The sequence below is a fragment of the Ailuropoda melanoleuca genome, chromosome 14, assembly GCF_002007445.2.
Source record: "Ailuropoda melanoleuca isolate Jingjing chromosome 14, ASM200744v2, whole genome shotgun sequence".
In the NCBI taxonomy this organism is placed as follows: domain Eukaryota; kingdom Metazoa; phylum Chordata; class Mammalia; order Carnivora; family Ursidae; genus Ailuropoda; species Ailuropoda melanoleuca.
The window spans coordinates 79284911-79307671 of record NC_048231.1 but is presented as its reverse complement, the minus strand read 5'-3'; the positions used below and the strand labels follow the sequence as shown (position 1 = coordinate 79307671).

Genomic DNA, 22761 nt, shown 5'->3' with positions numbered 1-22761 from the left:
CTCAAGTATAGAACTTATTTGGGTTTCAGCAGTTTTCCTACTACTGTTCTTTTTCTATTCCAGGATCCAGTCCAGGATCCTACAGGGCATTCAGTTGTCCTATCTTTGTTGTTGCCTCCAATCTCTTGATAGTTCCTCAGTCTTTTCTTGGATGACCATAACATTTCTCTTATTCTTTTTATTTATTTATTTATTTATTTTAGAGAGAGAGTGAGCGAGCATGGGAAGGGGAGAGGGAGAGAGAAACTTTAGCAGACTCTGTGCTGAGCGCAGCACCTGCCGTGGGGCTTGATCTCATGACCCTGAGATCATGACCGGAGCCGGAACCAAGAGTCAGACACTTAACTGACTGTGCCACCCAAGGGCCCCATGTTTCTGTTATTTTGTAGACCGTTCCTTAATTTGAGTTTTTGTTTGGTGTTTTTTTATGAGTAAATTGAGGTTATACGTTATTGGAAAGGATACTGGAAGAGGTGATATGCCTTCTCCTAACATCACATGGGGATATGCTATTGGACATATTAATCTTGATCACGCCATTAAGGTATTGTTTGCCAGAATTCCCCCCTGAACTTTACTATTTCCCCCTTTGTAATTAAATACTTAGGAGATACTTTGATGCTATCCAGCTGTCGTTTTTCTGTTTACACTCTCACTCACTCACTTTAGCATCCATCAGTAGACTTTGCCTGTGGCAGTTATTACCATGGTGTTGTAATGGTAGTTTTTCTGTTTTTCTCATTCCATCTACATTGATTGATTGGAATTCTGTAAGGAGGAGTGTTGCTTTTTGACCATTTATTGTTTATTTATGTCAGTATGGACTTATGATATTTATTTTATTCTGTAGGTTATTATCTAATACTGTAGTTACTTATTTTATTGCTCAAGTTATTTGATTCTTTCTGCATGAGTTGTCAGTGAATATGTTTGTCAAGATGAAGATAAGTCTATTGAGGCTTATGCTACTGGGACACTATTCTCTTGACCCCTAGGAGAACGGAGAATGACCTAATTAAAACTTTCCTCCTCTGTTTTTGAATCATAATTTGCTGTTTCTTTTGATGTTTTTCTCTGTTAGGATTAGACTAGTTAATCTCCCACATTTAACATAGTCAAAATTGAATAACAGTAGGAAATATGAAACACATTGCTTATGAAGTTTGTTTAGATTCCATTTGCTAATTACAAAAATTAGATTTTGTATACAGTTTAAGAATTTCTCATGTGGAAAGCATCAATTATTACTATATTATAAATTATTTCACGTTATAAATCTCGTTTTTAGGAAAAGAAGAAATCTGAAACCCTTCAGAGGGAAGAACCTGATGAAGTCTCCCTTCCAGAAACCTCCAGAGAGCTGGAAATCCCTACTCCAGCTTGTGAATTCAAAGGAGACTGTCTGAAAGTGTTAACTGAGTCCCAACTCCAGAATGCTGCCGGTGGACAAAACGAGAGTGAAATGTTTGATGTACCACTCACCTCCTTAACTATAAGCAATGAAGGGTCCCTGACATGGAACACAGAGACCCAAAAGGAAGGGGGGGCAGAGGTCAGAGCCTGTGTTGGGGACGATGCAGTGAAGCTGAAGGTCGATCCTGGAGACAGTGTTGGAACCAAAGTAGAAACCCCCAAGAACTTTACAGAAGTAGAGGAAAATAAATTGGTACAGTGTGGACCTTCTGGAAGCACCTTGCAATCTAATTTTTCTTCTACTCAGCAGGAAATGGAAAATTTACAGGTCAGAGAAACTCAGAAAAAGAAAGAGAACAAGCAAGCCTTGGGTCTTTCTTCAGAGGTGCTACAGAATGTTGGCTTGCAGAGTTCTTGTGAAGCCAAAGACATTTTTCAGCCACCTAGAGTGAAAAAACTGTATCCTCAGTTGCCAGCTGAAATTGCTGGAGAAGTGCCAGCTTTGGTGGCAGCGAAACCCTTGTTTCGTAATGAGCGACTCTACCCAGAGCTCCCATCTCAACCAGAACTAGTACCATTTACTAAAGAACAGCTCAAAATCTTTGAGCCTGGTTCATGGCTGGAAAACGTTGAGTCTTATTTAGAAGAATTTGACAGCATGGCCCATCAGGACAGGCACGAATTTTACGAGTTGCTTTTGAACTACTCGCGATGTCGGAAGCAGCTGCTGCTGGCTGAAGCTGAGCTGCTTGCTCTGACGTCTGATTGCCAAAATGCGAAAAGTCGACTGTGGCACTTTAAGGACGAACAGTTGTCTGTGCAGGTATTTTGCCTGGTGTTCTGTAAAGCTTTTAGGAGCCTGGGGAATGTGGAGTGGAGCTGCTGCTCTTGTGATGCCATCCAGGTCTGGAGTATGCCTGTATTCACACTGACCCTGACTTGGCCCAGAGTCATGCAGTGTAGGAGTCACAAAGTCAGATGCCTGCAGGGGCTGTGCAGGTGACCTGGAGGGGTGTAGTGGGCCGAGTGGGACGGTGGTCGCCGGGTGAGCTCCTGCCTAGTCCAGTGGGGGCAGCTGCTCTTTTGTTCTAGGTGATCGTTGCCGGGAGGTTGTGTTGGTCCAACGTTGCCACGTCTTTTCACTTCCTAAGAGGAGCTGGAAATCTGTATTTCCATGGGAAAGATCCTAATTTGTGAATGTTGGCAACAGAGAGTAGAGGCCAAGCAAGTCATGTTTCTAAGTCAGATTCAGCCTGTGGACCATTTAGTTTGTAACCTTGGGCATAATGCCAGGAACATCCAAATGGGTAGAGAGGGTCAAGGAGAGGATGATCCATGGAATAAGCTTGAGAGATGAGGAAACAGGAAGGCAGTTAGATGTGACCCTGCGGAGGCCAAGGTGACCATGAGGGAAGCCATTTCCCAGTGGCCTGGAAGGACGGCAAAGAAGAGAAGGCCACTCTTGCCAAGTTTGGCAATGAAGGGAAGCTGGAGGAGATATCGAGGAGAAACATGTGCTTCCCCCATCCCTGACCCTCATTCATTGGGAGACCTCTGTATCTCTCTTTATAGATCGAAAGGAGTCAGTGGTGAGGGGAACATTTGAAAGCACTGAAGGATAGAAGCAAGAACACAGCTGGAGGTGGTAGTATTGGGAAGGAGGGGGTTTCTTTTGAGCAGAATCAGAGAATGATGAGGGTAGGTACAGAGATATTTTGAAGTCCCTTGAAGTTGTGGGGATATCACATTGACTTCCGTGTTTGTAAAGCTGAAGGTAAGGTTATCAGTCGTGAGAGTCTTAGGGACAAGTTCTATTATTTTCTTCTTAGGGTTTCTTTTTATTTTGACCTTGTGGTGCTTTGTGATTGGCATTATCCCTCTTGGCACCTGATTGTATATTTGATTTATTGTTCCCTAGGTGGTAGTCTTGTCCCCTCACTATGATTTATAAGTTCTTTAAAGGTGGTACCGAAGCCAATACATTGTATGCCTGCAGCCTGATTATTTCAAGTGTAAAGAGTTAACTGGTTTCCTGTTTTACCCTTTTGTCCACTGCTAGGGTATCTGTGCAGATCAAGTGAAAGTTTCAGGCTATCACCGCTACCAAAGAGTAGAGATGAATGAAAATGCACTGGGGGAGCTAAAGAAGCTATTTGATGCCAAATCTGAGCACCTCCACCAGACCCTCGCTCTGCATTCGTACACCTCTGTGCTCTCAAAGTTGCAAGTGGAGTCTTACATTTATGCCTTACTCAGTAGTTCAGCTCTTCTGAGATCTTTAGCAATTCAAGGCCGAGGTATGTGAATCTTGAAAGTCTCACTCTTTCTGTGGTCTGGAATGAAGAAAGACTTGAGGAGTTGGTTGAATTGATTATGCACCAATTTGTATTATAAGGGAACATTTGTGCTAGCTGTTTTACCTTGCCTTCCCCAAAGCAGGATTGAGATCTGCCTTAATACCATTTCTTGGGAGCAGTGCTAGGTTTCCCTTCCCTGGGGCTGTCAGTCCCTGCTTCTCTGGGAAGCCAAAAAGCTTACTTTTTATCATGAATGTCCCTCAGTCCTAATTTATGTGCTTGTTATCAAGTAGAATTCAAATCCAGGGGCGCCTGGGTGGCACAGCGGTTAAGCATCTGCCTTCGGCTCAGGGCGTGATCCCGGCATTATGGGATCGAGCCCCACATCAGGCTCCTCCGCTATGAGCCTGCTCCTTCCTCTCCCACTCCCCCTGCTTGTGTTCCCTCTCTCGCTGGCTGTCTCTATCTCGGTCGAATAAATAAATAAAATCTTTAAAAAAAAAAAAAGAATTCAAATCCATTTTGATTGTAAAACATAGTCAGTGTACTTTTTCATCATGTATCTTTTGTACTTTTTTTTTGCTTGTCTAGTTTGTTGGGCTGTTTTATATAACTTTCATCAGAGGGTCTGTAATGTTCTGCATCATATTTGGGTTTTAAAAAACTGGCTTTGATTGTATGATGTGTTAAGTATGAAATAGTTAATTGAACTATTCAATTCTTACTTCTGGAGGAAATACTAGGAATATTTAAAGTAAAAAAGAAAATCCTGGGTGTATGGGTGACTCAGTTAGTTAAGCATCCGACTCTTGATTTCAGCCCAGGTCATGATTTCAGGGTCGTGAGATCGAGCCCCACTTTGGGCTCTACATTGGGTGTGGAGCCTGCTTAAGATTCTCTCTCTTCTTCTCCCTCCCTCTCTTAAAAAAAAAAAAAAATCCTTTCCCCTCATTGTTTTCATAACTAATCAAAGAGCTGGGATTAGATCAGAGATCTGCTGATCTTTAAAAAATGGATTTTGATGAAGTTAATTTTCCCTCACTTTGTAATACTTCACAAAGTTAAATACTTTTTTGGATTACATATTTAGTAGAAATTCAGATTTTTTAAAGAAGTTTTATTAAGTAATCTCTACACCCAACGTTGGGCTCAAACTCAGGATCCCAAGATCAAGCATCACACCAGGCACCCCAAAATTCAGATTTTTTTTTTTAAGATTTTATTTATTTATTTGACAGAGTACAAGAAGGGGGAGCAGGAGGGAGAGGGAGAAGCAGGCTCCCGCTGAGCAGAGAGCCCGACGTGGGGCCCAGTCCCAGGACCCTGGGATCATGACCTGAGCTGAAGGCAGATGCCCAACCTACTGAACCACCCAGGCACCCCAAAATTCAGATTTTTTTTTTAAAAGATTTTATTTATTTATTTGACAGAGAGAGAGAGACAGCTGGGAGAGAGGGAAGAGAAGCAGGGAGAGTGGGAGAGGAAGAAGCAGGCTTTCAGCGGAGGAGCCTGACGTGGGGCTCGATCCCAGAGCTCTGGGATCACGCCCTGAGCGAAAGGCAGACGCTTAACGAATGCGCCACCAAGGCGCCCCAAAATTCAGATATTTTTGATGCAACTTTCCCCTTGAGTTTTTATCTCAACTAAATATTTTGAAAAGATTTTATTTATTTATATATATATTTATTTATTTATTGATAGAGACGTTAAAAATGCTCTCCAAAACACCATTTATGTGGAGCTCATTTAATCCTCTTTTTCATTTATAGCTTGTAAACAGACAGAAAGCTTTCCCTCTGACCTGTGTCTTCTAAAGGAGTGCATCAGTGTCTTATTCATGTTCACCAGGAGGGTTAATGAAGATACTCAGTTCCATGATGATATTCTTCTCTGGCTGCAGAAATTGGTAAGGGAACAAATAATTGAAGAATTATGCCTTCTAGTTTTTTTTTTTTTTCAAGAGCTTCTTCAGCTAATTCATTTAATGTGTTAGTGACATTTTCTTTGTTCGTGACACATGGAAATAAGTTATACTTACCTAGTGTGTCATTAAGCACAAAGTATTTTTCTTTCTGATACATTTTAAATAACCTCAGGCCTTCAGTTTAGGAAGAAATGGAAATGTGAGAAGTATGCTAAATTAAAGGCAGGCTATGTATTTATAATATAGGTAGCTGATCTAAAACCTTCCATATCACTTATTTTTATCATTTTTTTTTAAAGATTTTATTTATTTATTTGACAGAGAGACAGCCAGTGAGAGAGGGAACACAAGCAGGGAGAGTGGGAGAGGAAGAAGCAGGCTCCCAGTGGAGAAGCCTGATGCGGGGCTCGATCCTAGAACGCTGGGATCATGCCCTGAGCCGAAGGCAGACGCTTAACTATTGCACCACCCAGGTGCCCCTATTTTTCTCATCTTATGTTTAGTGTTGTATTCAATCATACTTAAAAAATTTAAGAGAAAAAAGGCTGGTGTCAGGATTTGGGAAATTTAAGAAAGATGTTAAGTGTATTAGAGAAGGAGGCTTATTTGTTTAGTGGTTGTGTTTTCAGTGGGGCTGCCTTGGGTGCTTTTTTTAGGTTCATATTAGAGTTCTTACATACGTGGTAAAGTCCCAAGCGTACTTATTTGAATTTGAGAATCTATTACAAACTGAAACTAAACTGCTTGGCTTGTATCTCTTCACATGTGGCCAGGAATGTAAGTTGTATTTTGCCAGGTAATAAAAACTGGTTTGTAGGGAAACTACTTACGATATTTTTATCATAGTGCTCACAGGTTCTTAGGCCTCCGTGTGCCTCTGTGGTAGAAACTTAACCTGTTAATAGTTTATCTTTGGTTACATATTATATATGTACTATATATATGTATACGTATGTACAGATCTCTGGTGACTCTTCTGAAAGATTCATGTATTTAAATATTGGGTAAGTGATTTACTAGACTCCTAGGTACATTTTTCTTCTTATTAAATAGTGAAACTATATGTCCTTCCCTGTTCAGGTGTCAGTGTTACAAAGAGTTGGCTGTCCTGGAGATCACTTCTTCCTTTTAAACCATATTCTTCGATGCCCAGCTGGTGTTAGTAAATGGGCTGTTCCTTTCATCCAGGTATGATCATGGTCTTCTGATTTTGAGTGGGATGAGAGAGATTTTGTTAAACATTTTTCCTGAAGAAATTGCTTTTTTTCCTTTAAAAAACTACTTAAACATATTGATATTTAAAATAAATTTCTTAAAATATTCTAGTATATATTTATATATTCACAGGAGTTTTTATGCTGAAACTTCTTGGGCCACCCATAATTGATAAAATTAAGATAGAATTAAAAGTTCCCCTGTAGTCTGGCTTGGTAGATTCAGTAGTATTTAGTTCTATAAACGACTCATTGGGGCTTTTTTTTTTTTTTTTGTAATATTCAACACTGCTTCCTAAATTAATCCACCTCACAGACAGTTGGTACAGGCAAAACAGAAACCATCTCAGAGTTCTTTAATGAGAGCAGAGCCTGTGTGATCGGCTCTCATATAATGACCTTCAGTGCTGATTATATGGTTCACAGTTTGCCCTCTCTGCTGCTTGCCTTTGGGTTGTTTTTATACTCACAGCTCAGATGGCTGGAAGCCAAGTGCATGTGAGGTTCAACTTCTCTACGGGACCTTTTCTTTTGTAATTCTGGTGGTGAGAAGTCTGAATCTTTCTAGGTAGAAGGAGGATTTTTTTGTTTTGTTTTGTCTTTGGATTGAAAGAGCAGTATTGTGCGTCGTCCTGTATGGTTACAGTAGTCGAAGTCAACTGCTCAGCTCGCTCTGCTCTGAGTCTAGCTGAAGCGGGACTGCCAAGTAACCCAGTGCCGCACTCTCACTCTGTGGATTACGAGCCAGTTCCATCTTTGTTTTCGTAACTGCTCCCTTTGTCAATGCTGGTGAACTAAGATTATGGATACTTGGGTTGTTGGTTTTCTACAGTATGCCTTTTCCTTTTCTGATTTCAGATCAAAGTGTTGAATAACCCATCAGGGGTCTTTCATTTTATGCAGTCCCTTGCCCTGCTAATGTCTCCTGTCAAGTAAGTGCAGAAGAGCTTATCGAAGTAGAAATTGAAATGCTTCTTTCTACTAAAGGATTGGTCCTAAACTGCAGAGATCCAAAGAACTGCTAAGGGAAGTGGCAGTATCCCAGAATTTAATATTGTGGATTTTCTTTGGGTTGGGTACCCTTTGTTCCCAGGTGACCTTATTAACTGCACATGTATAAACAATTAAGCTTTTTTGGGTCCCCCTTTTTAGTGGGTTTGCCTTTCCTGTCATATGTGTCATTGTGAAAGGTAGTATGGAGAGGCAAGAAAGATCATCTTTTCCTTAGAAGAAGACATGTAGTAGAGAGGGGAAAGAGCGCAGAGATCTGAGTGCTCTCTTGGGAAGCTGCAGTCAGCACGCTAGCACTGGAGAAGCTGAAGAGAGGACGTGGGGCTGTGAGAGAAGGTTCCAGGTGCATGAGCTGGGTTGCAAGAATGGGGCGGATCTCAGTAAGAAGCACCAGGCAGGGCACTCTCGGTGGGGAGAAGATGCAGTGGCACAGAGTACAGGTACAGATGGCTGTGCGGAGGACAGGAAGGAGATCAGCTTGGTTGGAGTGAAGGACTGCGTGGGAGATGGTCATACAGTGAATAACTACAGCAACTTGGATTATAAAAGGTTTTGACTTTAAGACAATGGGATCCAGATTTGATACGGTCTGGCCCTGTAGCAGTTGAGGGCTTTCAAATAAAGGTAAAAGTCATATCAAAGAAGGTTAGGATTGACTGAAGGCAGAAGAAGATGTGCTTCTGCTGAATTGAATTACAGTTATAGACTTCTGGCTCTCCTGGCTCTGGATCCCAACTCATCATCAAGAGGACATTTCACTGCGGGGAGAAGGCACAGTCTTTGTCTAGGTGACTTTGAGCGGTGTTATTACCACTGGCTCTCGGTCCTGGAAAGCCTGTCTGCCTTGGAGCCTGAGTTGGGATAATGGTGGTGGGAAAGAGGAGGAGGGGAACCTAAAGGTTATCTTCCCAGAAAAGGATTAAGTAGCTGACTAAATAAGGAACTGGTGGGAAAGGAGTGGTTCCGACAGAACTCTGTAGACGTCTCAGCATGAGTGACTGTGAGGACATTGGCACCCTAACAGACCAAAAGGACAGATAGGAGAGTGGTTTTATAAGGATTAAAGTCTGAGGTCATCGAGGCATACAAGTGGACACATACAAGTGACAGATACCAGTGGACATTTGGAACTTCAGGATTAGAGCTCCTTGGGTGAAAAGGGCAGCATTAGACCTACAGAACTGGAAGTCATGAGAGAAAGTTCCTGTAACAGGAAGAAATGGATGAATTTTTCAGTCAGGCCAGAGGGGAAGGAACAGGGGACTGAAAACCATGTTGTAGTCTAAGAGAAGAAATTTCTCTGGTTACACCTGCTCATCAGGTCTAGCCAACACCTTGTGAAGTCTGGCTGGCAGGAATTCTCTCCAGTTCTCTCTCTCTGCCTGGACCCGGGGCTTCTCCAGCACATGGTAGATAGGATTTTGACTTAAAAATGGTTTTGCATTTAGAAGTACTCTTTTACCATGAACAAGCTTCTGAGTTACCCACAGATTATCCTTTTATTCAGTAAAGCATGTTCCTCAAGTCATGCACTGGCAGCAGTTTGTAAGCCCGGCTGGAGGTGAGGTCCCACAGCAGTCCGTACATATCGAGGTCCCACAGCGTGCGGGAGCCGTGTCAGCATAACCACTTTTCTGCAGTGACTAGTCACTATCGATGCAGAATCGTCGAGGTCTGCACACCAAAGTTAGTGAGATCTTAGCCGCCTTGAGTTCTCGCCCATTCTCATTTCTTATTTGCTAATTTAAACCATTTGAAGCTTGGGTGGCTGGCTAACTCTTCCTGCAGGGTTGAGTAGAAGATCCAGAGTGCATGTGTGTGGGCTTTCTACGTTTATGTGATTGGGGTGATCTCCCTTGTCCTTTAGAAACCGAGCGGAGTTCCTGTGCCACATGAAGCCCAGCGAGCTGAAGCCGCCCTCCTCGGGGCCTGCGTCGGGGACGTGGACGCTAGTCGATGAAGGAGGAGAAGAGGTAACTTGTCGTGTCTGCATCATTTTGATTAGTCATTGTCGAGCTCCTCTTACCTGCCGCACTGTCACTTCGTCTCTCATTGACTTCTGCCCACAGCCCCTTGAGGCGCAGGTACTGGTGTGAGAAAACCGAGGTGCAGGTGGGGAAGGATTTTTCCCAGATCGGAAGGTCTCTGAATGGGAGCGTCGAGAACCTGTGCTCTGAGCCAGTGTGCTGTGTTGTCGCCCTAGTGTAGGATAGCTTCCTGTGCAGCTGGGAGAATTTGGAACCTGGGAGTATTTTCATACGGTGTAAATTTTATATTAGGATTTTCTTTTCTGTAGTAACAAGTTCCTGAGTTGAGATCCCACCAACAGGTAACGTGAGTCTGTATGATAAAGAGCTGGAGCTTACCAAGGTCTTCCTTTAACTCTTACGAATATTTCTTATCCAGGTCTTCTCGTTGGCAGGGTAGAAGATGGTTCTGTATTTGTGGTGAGAACTGAATGATCAAAATCCAGTTTCTCAAGATAGTGCTTGTTGATTTTTCTTACTGCTGTACACAGGGTTAGTGTGTCTGCAAGGAATTTTTCCTCCAGCTAGTTACCTGTCCTAGTGCTTTTTTATGGTCCACATCCTGATTTGATGTGCTGTCCAAGGTGGCCAGGGACCAGATTGACTAAGATTCCTTCTTTTTAAAAGAAGTTGACGGTTTGCTGCAGACAGTTCTCAGAACCACAGCACTGGCAGCTGTGGGGATCATGTCTGTGTATTTACCCAAGTGCTCATTCAGAAACGGGGGGGGACCCTTCACACTCATTTTACTCTTCACTCATCTCTGCTAGAGACGCAGCAGTCACCTTGAAGAGAGCTTCTCAGGAGCTGGTGCAAGTTGGTCTTCTAAAGACTGTGGTGGAATAGGTTTTCTCCCCCCCAGGAGTGTTCTACCCTGAGAGAGAAGTCTTTTCTCTGGTAGGTTTCCTGCATTTACTCCCAGAGGCAGATGATGGTTGGGGACCCTGCAGTGGTGCCTGGCTCCTGGCTAGCACTCACTGACTGTTGAGTGAATTCAAGAACTTGGGGAGTAGATGAGAACATTGAGAGTGCTGTTGACTCAGAAAAGGCTGTGGGGAGGAAGGCGTTCTGGATTGTCCACATTAGTGGTTCCTCGATGCTGGCTGTATTTTAGAACCACCCAGGCAGCTTACAAATCTTGCTCAGGCCCACACCCAGACATCCAACGTGCAAAAGCCTTCATGGCGATTCTAATGTACAGCCGGAGTTGAGAGCTACTGCTTTAAAGTAGAGTTTCTGAGGCCTGTTTGTTAGCCATTTAGGACCTAAAATGGGGAGGGGGTGGAATGAGTGGCTTGGAAAATTATGAATGAATTACATTAGTCCCTTGTTGAAATTGAGGTGTTATATTCTTCAGGATGTCTGGATCTTTTTACAGCATTCCCTTTTGAACGTAGTGTATTTTAGGACACTGACAGCTTGATTTCTCAGATGACTTTAGTGCTCAGTATTAAACAAAAACCCCTGAAGGTTTCCCCTATATAATCTGTATGTATGGCCCGTTACTTTCACCTGCTTTAGCAGCACCAGTTGACAACAGAGCTTCAGTTATCTGAGGCAAATGCAAATTACCTCTCCATGAGACAGTTGAAAACTACAGTAGGCCTTGATTTTGGGGCAAGAGACTTGTAGCTAAAATAACTTGGACTGAGTATGTGGTTCTTTAATTCATGTTGTCAAAGCGCTGAGCTTTATAGTAAGGTTCCCCACTCTAGAGGAATTTTTTTATTTAAATCTTCTTTGGGATGGACATTTAATTGAGAGAATTTCAGCCACGGAAGAATGGATATGACCCAGATGCACATAAATTGTCTTGCAATTTTGGGGGATTTGTATCCAGTCCACCTACAGAACTGATAGTAGCAGGAGAAGTCCATGAAGACACATGGACCGTGATGTATCACTTGTATCTGTGATAGTTTAGCCCTTGTAACTCTAGACCAGGTATGCTCTCATCAAATCAGCTGGTACCATTTTGCATCTTCTCCCTTAGGATGAAGACCCCGAGACCAGTTGGCTTCTCCTTAATGAAGATGACTTGGTTATCCTTTTATCCCAGTTTCCGTTCCATGAACTCTTTCAACATCTTCTTGGGTTTAAAGCAAAAGGTAGACTGATTTCTTTTGTCATGTGTTAATTGGGATAGTGGCAAGCTCAACACAGGAACTCAGCCTCCAGCCTTCTGTCTCGGGCAGGTTCCTGATTCAGGTTCCCTGGTGCCTGGCCATACGGTGCAGACATGGTTGCATCAGATCTCAGTGAGATTTCCTTCCTTTCTCTTGTGATTGTAATTTCCCACCTAGTGCTAAAATGCAGAAAGGTCAGGGGCGCCTGGGTGGCACAGCGGTTAAGCATCTGCCTTCGGCTCAGGGCGTGATCCCGGCGTTATGGGATCGAGCCCCACGTCAGGCTCCTGTGCTATGAGCCTGCTTCTTCCTCTCCCACTCCCCCTGCTTGTGTTCCCTCTCTCGCTGGCTGTCTCTATCTCTGTCAAGTAAATAAATAAAATCTTTAAAAAAAAAAAATAAATAAATAAAATGCAGAAAGGTCAGCTAGCTTGCACATGACCCAGCTTTTCTTTTTTTAAGATTTTATTTATTTATTTGAGAGAGAGAGAGAGCATGACCAGGGGTAGGGAGGGGGAGAGAGAGAGGGAGAAGGAGAAGCAGACTCCCTGCTGAGCAGGGAGCCCAGGTGGGGCTCGATCCCAGGACCCCGAGACCATGACCCAAGCCAGGGGCAGATGCTTAACCAACTGAGCCACCCCCACACTGCCCAGCTTGAATATATTGTTTTCATTTTGCACTTTGTCTCAGGTTCCCCATTTCATGGTGACAGAGGAGCCTGAGCAATGGGGATTGTTAAGCTTTCTCTGCCTTGGCTTTGTTTCTTCAGTGAGGTGTTTACACCTGTGTTTTTCAGTGTGTTTTCATAGTAATTATAATTTCTTCTTTTTCTCCGATTAACTTCTAGGTGATTATTCACCTGAAACAACAAGACCTCAAGAGATGATGAAAATTTTTGCCTTTGCGAACTCACTGGTGGAGCTTCTGGCTGTGGGGTTAGAAACCTTTAATAGGGCACGCTACAGGCAGTTTGTGAAGCGGATTGGTTATATGATCAGGTAATACTGCTGTTGGGACATCCGTTTCTATTTGCCTTTGCCTGGGTCAGACACACATACTGCAAAATTGGGATGATGGACATTCATGTCCGTGTAGTTTCATACACGACCTCTTTCATGATTTATCATAAAAGTAAGAATTTGTTTTCACCATCTAGCAGATGGGAATTCTATAAATGCTTCCAGTCAGAATATTTGGTTAATTATCTCAAATTTAACTGGCTTGCTAGATAATCGTCCTTGGAGTCAAGGTCCTCTAAGTAGTTGCTGGGTTGAACTTGGCCAGAGAAACTCAACTCGGTCAAGGAAAATGAAGCCTTATTGAAGCCTCTCTCCTTGTCCCTTGCTCCCTGTTTTCTTCTGCCTCCTCCTTTTGCCTGGGAATTGTCACTTTGCTGTGGAAGATTGGCAATAGCTCTCTCGTGTCATTGTTTCCCTGTTACTTCTCTTGTTTATTCTTATTCTGATTTTCCGTTAAATACCATTTAAAGAAAGTTCCAGACATTTCTGTCAGTGGCCACTGTTTTGAACTAGGGGAAGCATTATCATTTATTTGATGGAAAAATGGGTTTATGCTCTTTTTAAGCATGAATAAATTTTGAGAACATGTACTGCTCTTTATTGAATTAATTTTGTATCCTCTTTTGAGTCACTAATTTTTCTGTCTTTACTGTCATTCCCTACAGCACATCAGTATGCTGTTATTTCTTCCAACCTCCCTTCCTTCCACAAAAAGCCTCTAAAACTTCTCCCCTTCCTCAGTTATGTTTCCACAACAAAATTGATTGTAATTAATTTATTTTCGATGTGTATCCATGTGCTTTGTAAAGCCAGGTAAATGATTATAGGATGCCCTGCAAGGCTGGGGGGTGACTTTTACAGTCTTGTGAAAACCTTTAGTAGAGGCTAATGAAAACAAGACAGTGGGAGGAAGGGTGGCTGGTGGCTTGGAGAGTAATGTCTTTAAATCTAAAAGCCCATTTACTTATTATCAGAAGTCCAGACATTCATTTTCTGATTCTGCTCAGTAAATAAGGTAAAACCTGTCCTTGTGCTCGTCTGTGTGATGTAGGATTGAGTGCCAAGAATATACCTTCTCGTTTCATTCTCCCATTAACTCTGTAGGAAAGACATTGTTATTACTGCTTTAAGGTCAGTAGTCACTCTTTATAATATTTCTGCATAAATACTTATAGCTGATTATTGTAGTGTGTTATGATTATTCTTTCTTTGTCTTCCATCTGCTTATTTTTCTTTGTATCTATCACAGATTCTTCTCACACCTTCCATTTGTAGAACAATTTTCTACAGGGTCCCTTTCTTCAGGTCAGCTACTGGTTCCAGGTTTTTTCCTCCATTCTTGCTTGAACTCTCCACAGTCACCCCCCCCTCCGCACTCCCCGGACAGCTCTTAAGAATGAAGGTTGCTAATGAACTTTGTTCTCCTGACGCAGCGGCCAGTTCTGAGGCTTTCTCCTCCTTTACATCTCTCTCATAGTTCACATAGCTTTCTCAGAGTTGCTCACTTTCTCCTTAAAACATTTTCTTTGTTTGGTTTCCATGATCCCACATTCTCCTGGTTTTTCCCCCATTTCCCTGGCTGCTCATTTTATGCTTTCTTGGTTGTTTTCATCCTCACTCCCAAACTTCTTGATGTTGGAGTCTCAGGACTCGGTTCCTGGACCTCTTCTCTCCATTGAAACTTGCTCTTGGGATTTCATCCATTCTCATGTCGTTCAGTATCATTGAAATACTGTTATGATTCTCAGAGCTCTATTTCCAGCCCATGACTCTCTCTTTAGCTTGTAAGCCCAGTTGCCAACTCAGCACCTTCACTTGGATGACTCACGAACACTGTAGTTTAATATAGCCGATGGACCTCCCTTGTCCCCCCTCCCAAGCCACTCCTCCTTGGCCTTCCCGCTCTCAGTAAGTGGCAACTTTATTCTTCTGGTTGCTCGGGCCAGAATACTTGGTGTCATCCCTGACTTTTTACATCCCACATCCAGTCTACCAGCCAATTCTGTCCTCTCCACCTTCAAAACACTGTCTGTCCTCAACTCTTAAGATGCCACCAATTCTGAAGATGCATTTTGCGTGCCTCTAAGAAAAAATGCTACAAAAATATGGCATGTTAACAACCTAATACACATTCCAGTTGCAGGGATTACAGTGTGAAAGATGTGCATCCTTCTGAACTAATGAAACATGCCGTTTCCAGAATCCAGCTGCTTCTCCCCACTGTCACTGCTACCACCCTAGTTCATTCCCAGATATTTCTCCCTAATTATAATTGTAATAGTCTCCTGACTTATCTTCCTGCTTTTGCCCTTCTTCTCCCCTCTGCTGATTCTCACAACAGCCAGTGTTCCCTGTCAGTGGCTCATGTCACTCCTCTGGTCCCAGTCTCATTCAGAGTAAAAGCCATAGGGTTCACAGTGGCCTGGTCTTCACGGTCTGGTTTCCTGTCACATTTTTGATTTCCTCTCCAGCCAGTCTCCCTCTCACTCACCTTGCTTTCACATGCTGGCTGCCTTGGTGCTCCTCCAACATCCTGAACACACCTTGGAGCCTTCACACTGGTTGTTCCTTCTACCTGGATGCTCTTCCCTTTGATATCCCTGTGATTTCTTCTGGTCTCTACTTGCATGTCCCTCTTCAGTGAGGCCTTTCCTGCTCCCATCCAGCTCCCTTACTCTGGCCAACTCCAGAGAAACTTGAGTGCCCTCTCCTACTTATTTTCCTCATCATCACTTATGACCGTATGACACACTATACTTTTCACTTTTCTTTAGTGTCTATTTTCCCTCCACTGAATGTAAGCCGCATAAGGGTAGGGTTTATCTCCACCCCCCCCCCCGAATTCTCTTTAGCGCCTAGAAGATAGTAGGTGTTCCGTAAATATATTGAATAAATTAATGCTTCAAATGTCATAAAAGGTGCCAGGATTGAGTGCATTAATGAAAAGTGCCATCTTGCCTTTCCTCCTGCTCAGGATGACCCTTGGTTATGTGAGCGACCATTGGGCACAGTTTGTGAGCCACAGCCGAGGCGTGGCTCTGGCCCAGCAGCCCTACTCCGTGGAGAAACTACAGGTTGAATTTGATGAGCTGTTTTTGAGAGCTGTCCTACATGTGCTGAAAGCCAAAAGGTAAGAAGTATGATAATTGTTGAGAAATGGCTCCCTGGCTAGTGAGGAAGATTGGTGTGAAAGTCATCGATTACGGTAGATCTCTTATAATAATGTCTAACTGTATTTCATCTTTTTCTTATCTTGGGCAAATCCGTTGTCATTAGTTTCCTCATCTGTAATGGTGACTGAAATGTGCTTTTTAAGGATTCTTTCAATCTTAAAATAACCCGATTCTGAATTCTCAGTTTTGCCGTCCCTGAACTTTCAGGGTAGCCTTGAACGAGGTATGAATTCTGTTTCCCACCTCAGTGCCCGAGAGAGGCAGAGTAGGTGCTCAGTGCACCGTACAAATGATTTGCCCATTTTACTGTTCAAGTTGTCTTACCGTGAGGATTCTCGTGGGTCCTAGTCCCCTGTCTTGGCTGTGTAAATGCTGTTTTCCGATCACGTTGCCTTTGTTGCTGCTTATAGCCTAGGATACACTTGAGGTGGAGGCAGGGGCACAGTGGTGGCTCCTGCACTGTCTTCCCTGAGCATCTGGCCACACGTAGGACCAAGTTCTGCCGAGCATGGTGCCCTCTGCTAGGAGACATTTGCTGGCCTCCAGCCCACTCATGAACTGCCAGCTCTTCCCCACCTTTGCCTTCTTCTGAGTTGTCTCTGCTCCCCCTTGCCGTGGGTCTCTTAGCTTCAGCCCGTATTTATTGTGTGTTGTGTAGTGGCTTTGAGTCTTGCCTGCTATTTACTGTCACCTTGGGCAAGTCACCTAGTCTTTGTCTTCTCACTTTTTCATTTATAAAACGGAGATGATGGTAAGGATTCTACCTGTTCCATTGACCTCATGGATATGTTCCCTGGATGAAGTGCAGTAATCTATGGAAATACTTTTTAAATCATGGAGGACTTTTTAGATGTAAGTGGTGGTGGTTCTTTTGTGGTTTCAGATGATGAATAGAATAACTGCTCGCTTAGAGAACAATCAGAACTCCTTTGACTAAGTCTTAAGCACTTTTAGGCACTCAGAAAGCATGGGTCTAAGATAAATAGAACTTGGGCTTAGAAATTTATCTCTACCCGTTACACTATTTTGTTTGCTCGTTACTGTGTTGTCCATAAATTCGGTGGTCTCATGAGGTGCCCCGGATCCTGTGCGGAACCCTGCAGAACAGTCTTCCATCTCTGATCTGTCACTCGTCTTGTGGCCACTTAGCTGAGATGAAAAGCTCTCACCGTAGTTACCAGCTCCTAGAGTCTGAGCTGGGAACTGTCCTGTAGCAAAATACATGTAATTCACAAAGGTGATAATCATTTTAAACTTTAAAATATTGAGAACTGTTATTCTTGAGTATAACTTATTTTAGGAGAGAAATTACATGAGAATCAGATGTTTAAAGCCATGACTTTTAAATTTATTTGGCACTCCAATAGAAATTTCTTTTCTTTTCTTTCTTTTTCTTTCTTTCTCTCTTCCTTCCTTTCTTTCTCTTTCTTTCTTTCTTTTCTTTTCTTTCTTTTCTTTCTTTCTTTCTTTCTTTCTTTCTTTCTTTCTTTCTTTCTTTCCCTCCCTCCCTCCCTTCTTTCTTTCTTTCTTTCGTTCGTTTTAAAGATTTTTTATTTATTGATTCGACAGAGAGAGAGACAGCCAGCAAGAGAAGGAACACAAGTAGGGGGAGTGGGAGAGGAAGAAATAGGCTCCCAGTGGAGGAGCCTGATGTGGGGCTCGATCCCAGAGCTCTGGGATCACGCCCTGAGCCTAAGGCAGACACTTAACGACTGAGCCACCCAGGTGCTCCTCCTATAGAAATTTCTGACAGTGGTTATCCCCCAACCTAAAGCAAAATGAAACCAAAAGACAGTAAAAACCTAAGCCAGACTTACTACATATCTGCCATATGGGGAATTTCGTGGCCTGAAATGCACAGTCCTGTGACATTACTTTTAAGGCCTCTGTAATTTTCTCTCATTGTTTTGGGATAAGTTATGCAAGAGTGTCAGGTCCTATGTGAGGTGTTAGGATAATTATTTAATAAGACAGAAGCTTGGCCCAACTGAACTTAACAGTTTCTTCAACCTTTGCTCAGGAGTCTAGCTATTGCTTTTCAGAATCTAGGTCAGTGGTGGTTTGGGCCACTAGCAGCATGATGGCTCATAGATGGGGGTCAGACATGTACTGTTTAATTTCTTTTTCTCTTAATAAGCTTTGTTTGTTTGTAATCGGTCAGTTTGTAGGTTTTCCCAAAATGCAGCAACAGTTTTGAGTGCCTCCCTGTTTTTTTTTTAAAGATTTTTTTGAGATAAAATTCACATAACCAAATTTTAATGAGCATTTACTGAGTGCTAATTGTTCTCAAGATACTGGATAATTAAAATATAAAACTCTAGGTTACGTTGTGGTTTCTTCAAAGATGAGCAAAACCTGGTTTCTGCTTTCAAATTGTTGTGGTTTGTACGTGTACGTAAATTTACAGCAACTTGAGGCATTTCTCCCTGTGTGGTTTAAGGAGCACTTGAGTCTGAGTCACCTGGGATGACTAGAACCTGCAAATTCTTGGCCCCAAGCTATGACCTACAAAATCAGGATCTCTGTAGGCAGGCCTTGGAATCTGCATTTTCCACAAAGTCTCCCATGGGTTTTTTTGTTTGCTTGTTTGTTTGTTTTTGGTGAGTAAAGCAACAGACGTTTATTAAGTGAAGATACAGAAAAAACTCTCTCGAGAGTGAGAGGGGTCCTGACCGGGTCGCCACTGAGGACCTTTAGGGTTGGTCTTTCATAGAAAGCTAACCAAGGAACTTAAATCCTTTTAACATCTCTATTGATATCATGGTTGAGCAAGGACTAGTGATAACACCTTCAATGGCTTACTTTTTAGGGTCTGGTTATTCTTTGTTGTCGCAGGTGATTATCATAAAAAAGACACCCTACCCCACAGGCCTAGGGCAGGGTCGTCGGGTTTATTCCCTTATCTCTGGTTTCCCCACACCTCCAGTTTTTGGGATTTCCGTGAGCCTGATCCCATAGCCCCCATCTATCTCTCCCTACCTAGCCCCGGCTGTCATTCCTCCCCCCCTGGAATAGTCTCCCTGTGATTTTTCTGCCCACTCCGGTGTGAGAACCACTGGTAAAGGGTATGATATTGCCAAAGTCAAGTATAGATGAAGTTCTGAAATAGTGCTGAGGAGGAAATCAGAGGAGGGCTTCACAAATGGAGGGATGGCCGTTCGGAAGTACGAGGTTCTCGCCAGGCTTGTCCAGGAATGGTCTCATACTCTGAACTCAGCGAGGGCTCTGGTGAGAAACATGGGTCTGAGCTGCTGCTGTGGCGTGTGAATTTCATTCAGTGATGAGTAGGGAGTCCCCGGAGGGTTTTTGATTCTCCTCCCACTCATTGCACGTGTGTCTGTGTGCACACTTGTACCTGCACATAGGCTCAGACACATACATCCATATCTAAGCACCTCTCTGCCACTCGGGCCTTAAAAAGATCTTTGGTTCGAAACACTGCTCTGCCTCTTACTACCCTTTCTGTGCCTTAGTAGCCTTATGTGTAAATTGGGGATAGTATCAGTAATAATGCTTGCGTTGGTTTTAGGATCGAGTGAGATGGGATATACGGTGGGGTGATAAGAACAGTGCCCGGCACAGACTAAGTGCTGTGGGACTACTGATATTATTTTACCCATCCTTGAGGTGTTGATGGCCAAAGCATGTTAGAAAAATTGCTGTGTTGTGATTTTAGGACTTTTTTTTTTCTACCAAAGCAGGTCTGCCTGCTTTCTCAATGTGGTGAAGTTGACTGATAGATGAAATTATTCCTACTCTTTAAAACATGCAGACTTGGCATTTGGCTGTTTATGTCGGAAATGCCCTTTGGGACGCTGTCGGTTCAGATGCTCTGGAAGCTCTTCTACCTCATGCACCAGGTGGAGAGTGGGGATCTGGAGGAGCTCTGCGCCACGCTCCCGCCGGCCGAGTGCAAGAAGCAGCTCCAAGGTACAGCCTGGCCGAAGTAGGCAGCATAGAGCTTTCCTTCCCTGTGTGCCTTTGCTCTTCTTGTCTTTATTCTTTTTATTTTTATTATTTATTTATTTATTTTTTTAATTTATTTTTATTTTTTTTAAAGATTTTTTATTTATTTATTTGACAGAGATAGAGACAGCCAGCGAGAGAGGGAACACAAGTAGGGGGGGTGGGAGAGGAAGAAGCAGGCTCACAGCGGAGGAGCCTGACGTGGGGCTCCATCCCACAACGCCGGGATCACGCCCTGAGCCGAAGGCAGACGCTTAACCGCTATGCCACCCAGGCACCGCTATTCTTTTTATTTTTAGAAGGGCTAAGAGAGTATTTTACTCTGTGTACTCATATATAATAATTTTGAAATTCTCAAATTGCTTTATTATTTTGACATATTAGAATGATAATTCTGGTTTTCATTATTCTTGAAATGCTCTGGGTGTAGTAACTTGTTGTGATCCCAACTTGGGGATGGGAAATGAAAATTGGGTTGTAAGTGCCCCCATGGAGTTATTTTGAAAATACAGGACACTTGATGGACTAGCTTTGATTTCTCAAATGTGTAAACGCATGGAAAGAAGTATAGGCTTATTGCCTTCTTTCTGTGAAAATTCCATCAGGGGAATAATTTTTAAACAGATTTTTAAAAATCATCTCCTCTGTATCTTTGCCTTTGTGACATTTAGTTTTCTGTCACAGATCCCAGAGCTGTTTGTCAGTAGTGTCCCCTAGTAACAAAATGTAATACTGCTTACACTGCATCCTCCAAGAAGTTGGTAGAACCAACACACTGTATACTGTTTATTACATTTAGCAGTGCCGTAGTCATGGTTGTAACTAATTCTTGCCCCAGATTTTCATTTATAAGAAAATCTCTTGTTTGGATTGAATGCTGTGTTTGTGCTGAGTGCTTTGCTAGTCGGAGCAGTTTTCATTAGTAAGCTTGTCCTCATTCATTTGGCTGACAGTTACCAAGTTGTTTCAAGTGTGTCTTTGAAGGTGTCTCACCTGGTGACAAAACCCATCACTAGTTACTAGTGTCATTTAATCTTCAACAACCTTTTAAGGCAGGTGGAGAAACTGAGAATTGGAAATGTTAAGTGGCAGCTCTGAGTCTACGTAGATTAAATGTAGAGTTGGAATTTCATCTGGCCTTTTTCCTGAAGCCTGTAGAAATCCATTCTGGAACAAAGACTCTTAAGTATTTTTAAATATCTTTTAATTTTATATCTTCTTTCTCTCTGGAAGAGTGATTAAAAGTGATACATCTTCATTCTTTCCCTATTTTAATTTTCTTGCCCTGAACTTGCAGACCCAGAACACTTTGTGAACTTTGAGAAGTGTCTTTCTTCCATGAATAGCTCGGAAGAGATTTGCCTTCTGACTACATTTGCTCAGATGGCTCAGGCCAGAAGAACCAATGTGGATGAAGACTTCATAAAAATTATTGTTCTGGAGATATATGAGGTTAGAATATTAAGTTTTAGAAATCAGCTAAAAAATGTTTTCTTGGGGATTGTCCATGCTTTAATTCTTTTGGGATTGCTTTACAAAAAAAAAATGTGATGAACTTGTACTGTCCACGCTCAGGAAAGGTGATAGAAAATCAAAGGAATATCATTTAGGTATAAGGAGTATTGAAAATATGGATCATTCTCATTCCATTTCCCCCTACTATCTCTTGACATTTGATGCATGAGTTTTGGTGAGGAATAGACAATCTGATGACCTATCCTGACAGTTGGGTTTTAACACTGTCTTTCCCCACAACAGTGCCAATAACACAGAGGCCTGGCTCTGAGCCAGTTTATTTATTTATTTTAAAAAAGATTTGATTGATTGATTGATTGATTGTGCAAGCAGGGGGAGAGGCAGAGGGTGAGGGAGAGAGAATCTCAAGTAGACTTCCCAGTAGGCATGGAAGCTGACATGGGGCTCAGTCCCACAACCCTGAGATCATGACTTGAGCTGAAATCAAGAGTCAGATGCCTATGTGACTGAGCCACCCAGGCATCCCTTCCAAGCCAGTTTAAATGAGCTGGTGGAAAGAATGCTGATGCTCAAGTAGAAGACCTGGGTTTGACTCTGCTAGCAGTTGCCCATCTCACAGCTGAAAAGGTGCCCCACCACTCTGGGCTCAGCTTCCTCAGCTATAAAATGACAGGCTGGGATGAGATCCTTGCCTTCTTCACCTTTTCACTGAGCCATCCCTAAGGGAGGAAGAGAGTGGACTCTGGACCCTGAGTGTCTAGAGACATAACTCATATATTTAAAAAGGTGCTTTAATTAAAAAAAAAAGTTGCATATTTTCCATTTAGATTATCATTTATCTGTTTATCTTCATTAGAAAATATTTCTTCCAAACTATTCAAGTAAACTTAAAGTTATGTTTGAGGAAGATTATCTGAGTTTATTACCTTCTCGCCAGTACTCCGGTTTGAGAATGGTAGAACTGGATGATCTAAAGTTCTTTTCCAGGGTCAAATACTAGGCTATGCCTGTATTTGTATTTTGTACTTAATGAGTGAAGTTAAGGCCTAAATCGAGCTGGAGTTCCAGACTGTCATCATGGTATGAGACTGTTGCAGGGGGTGGGGGAACGGCTG

General features: G+C 42.7%; 1 protein-coding gene across 7 annotated transcripts in view; it reads left to right on the top strand.

Moving 5' to 3' along the window:
* Positions 1 to 22761, top strand: part of EPG5 (ectopic P-granules autophagy protein 5 homolog) — a 103941-nt gene that overhangs the window by 9987 nt on the left and 71193 nt on the right. For 6 of the 7 annotated variants that reach the window (XM_019798450.2, XM_034643074.1, XM_011223501.3 and 3 more), the window contains 11 exons: positions 1289 to 2236; positions 3473 to 3710; positions 5480 to 5616; positions 6715 to 6822; positions 7707 to 7780; positions 9727 to 9832; positions 11880 to 11994; positions 12860 to 13010; positions 16006 to 16161; positions 19977 to 20134; positions 21468 to 21622. In XM_019798450.2, coding sequence (XP_019654009.2) covers positions 1289 to 2236; positions 3473 to 3710; positions 5480 to 5616; positions 6715 to 6822; positions 7707 to 7780; positions 9727 to 9832; positions 11880 to 11994; positions 12860 to 13010; positions 16006 to 16161; positions 19977 to 20134; positions 21468 to 21622 — 2346 coding nt within the window. Of the gene's footprint in view, positions 1 to 1288; positions 2237 to 3000; positions 3188 to 3472; positions 3711 to 5479; positions 5617 to 6714; positions 6823 to 7706; positions 7781 to 9726; positions 9833 to 11879; positions 11995 to 12859; positions 13011 to 16005; positions 16162 to 19976; positions 20135 to 21467; positions 21623 to 22761 lie in introns of those variants that run through there. The other variant, XM_034643077.1, reaches the window with a different exon arrangement.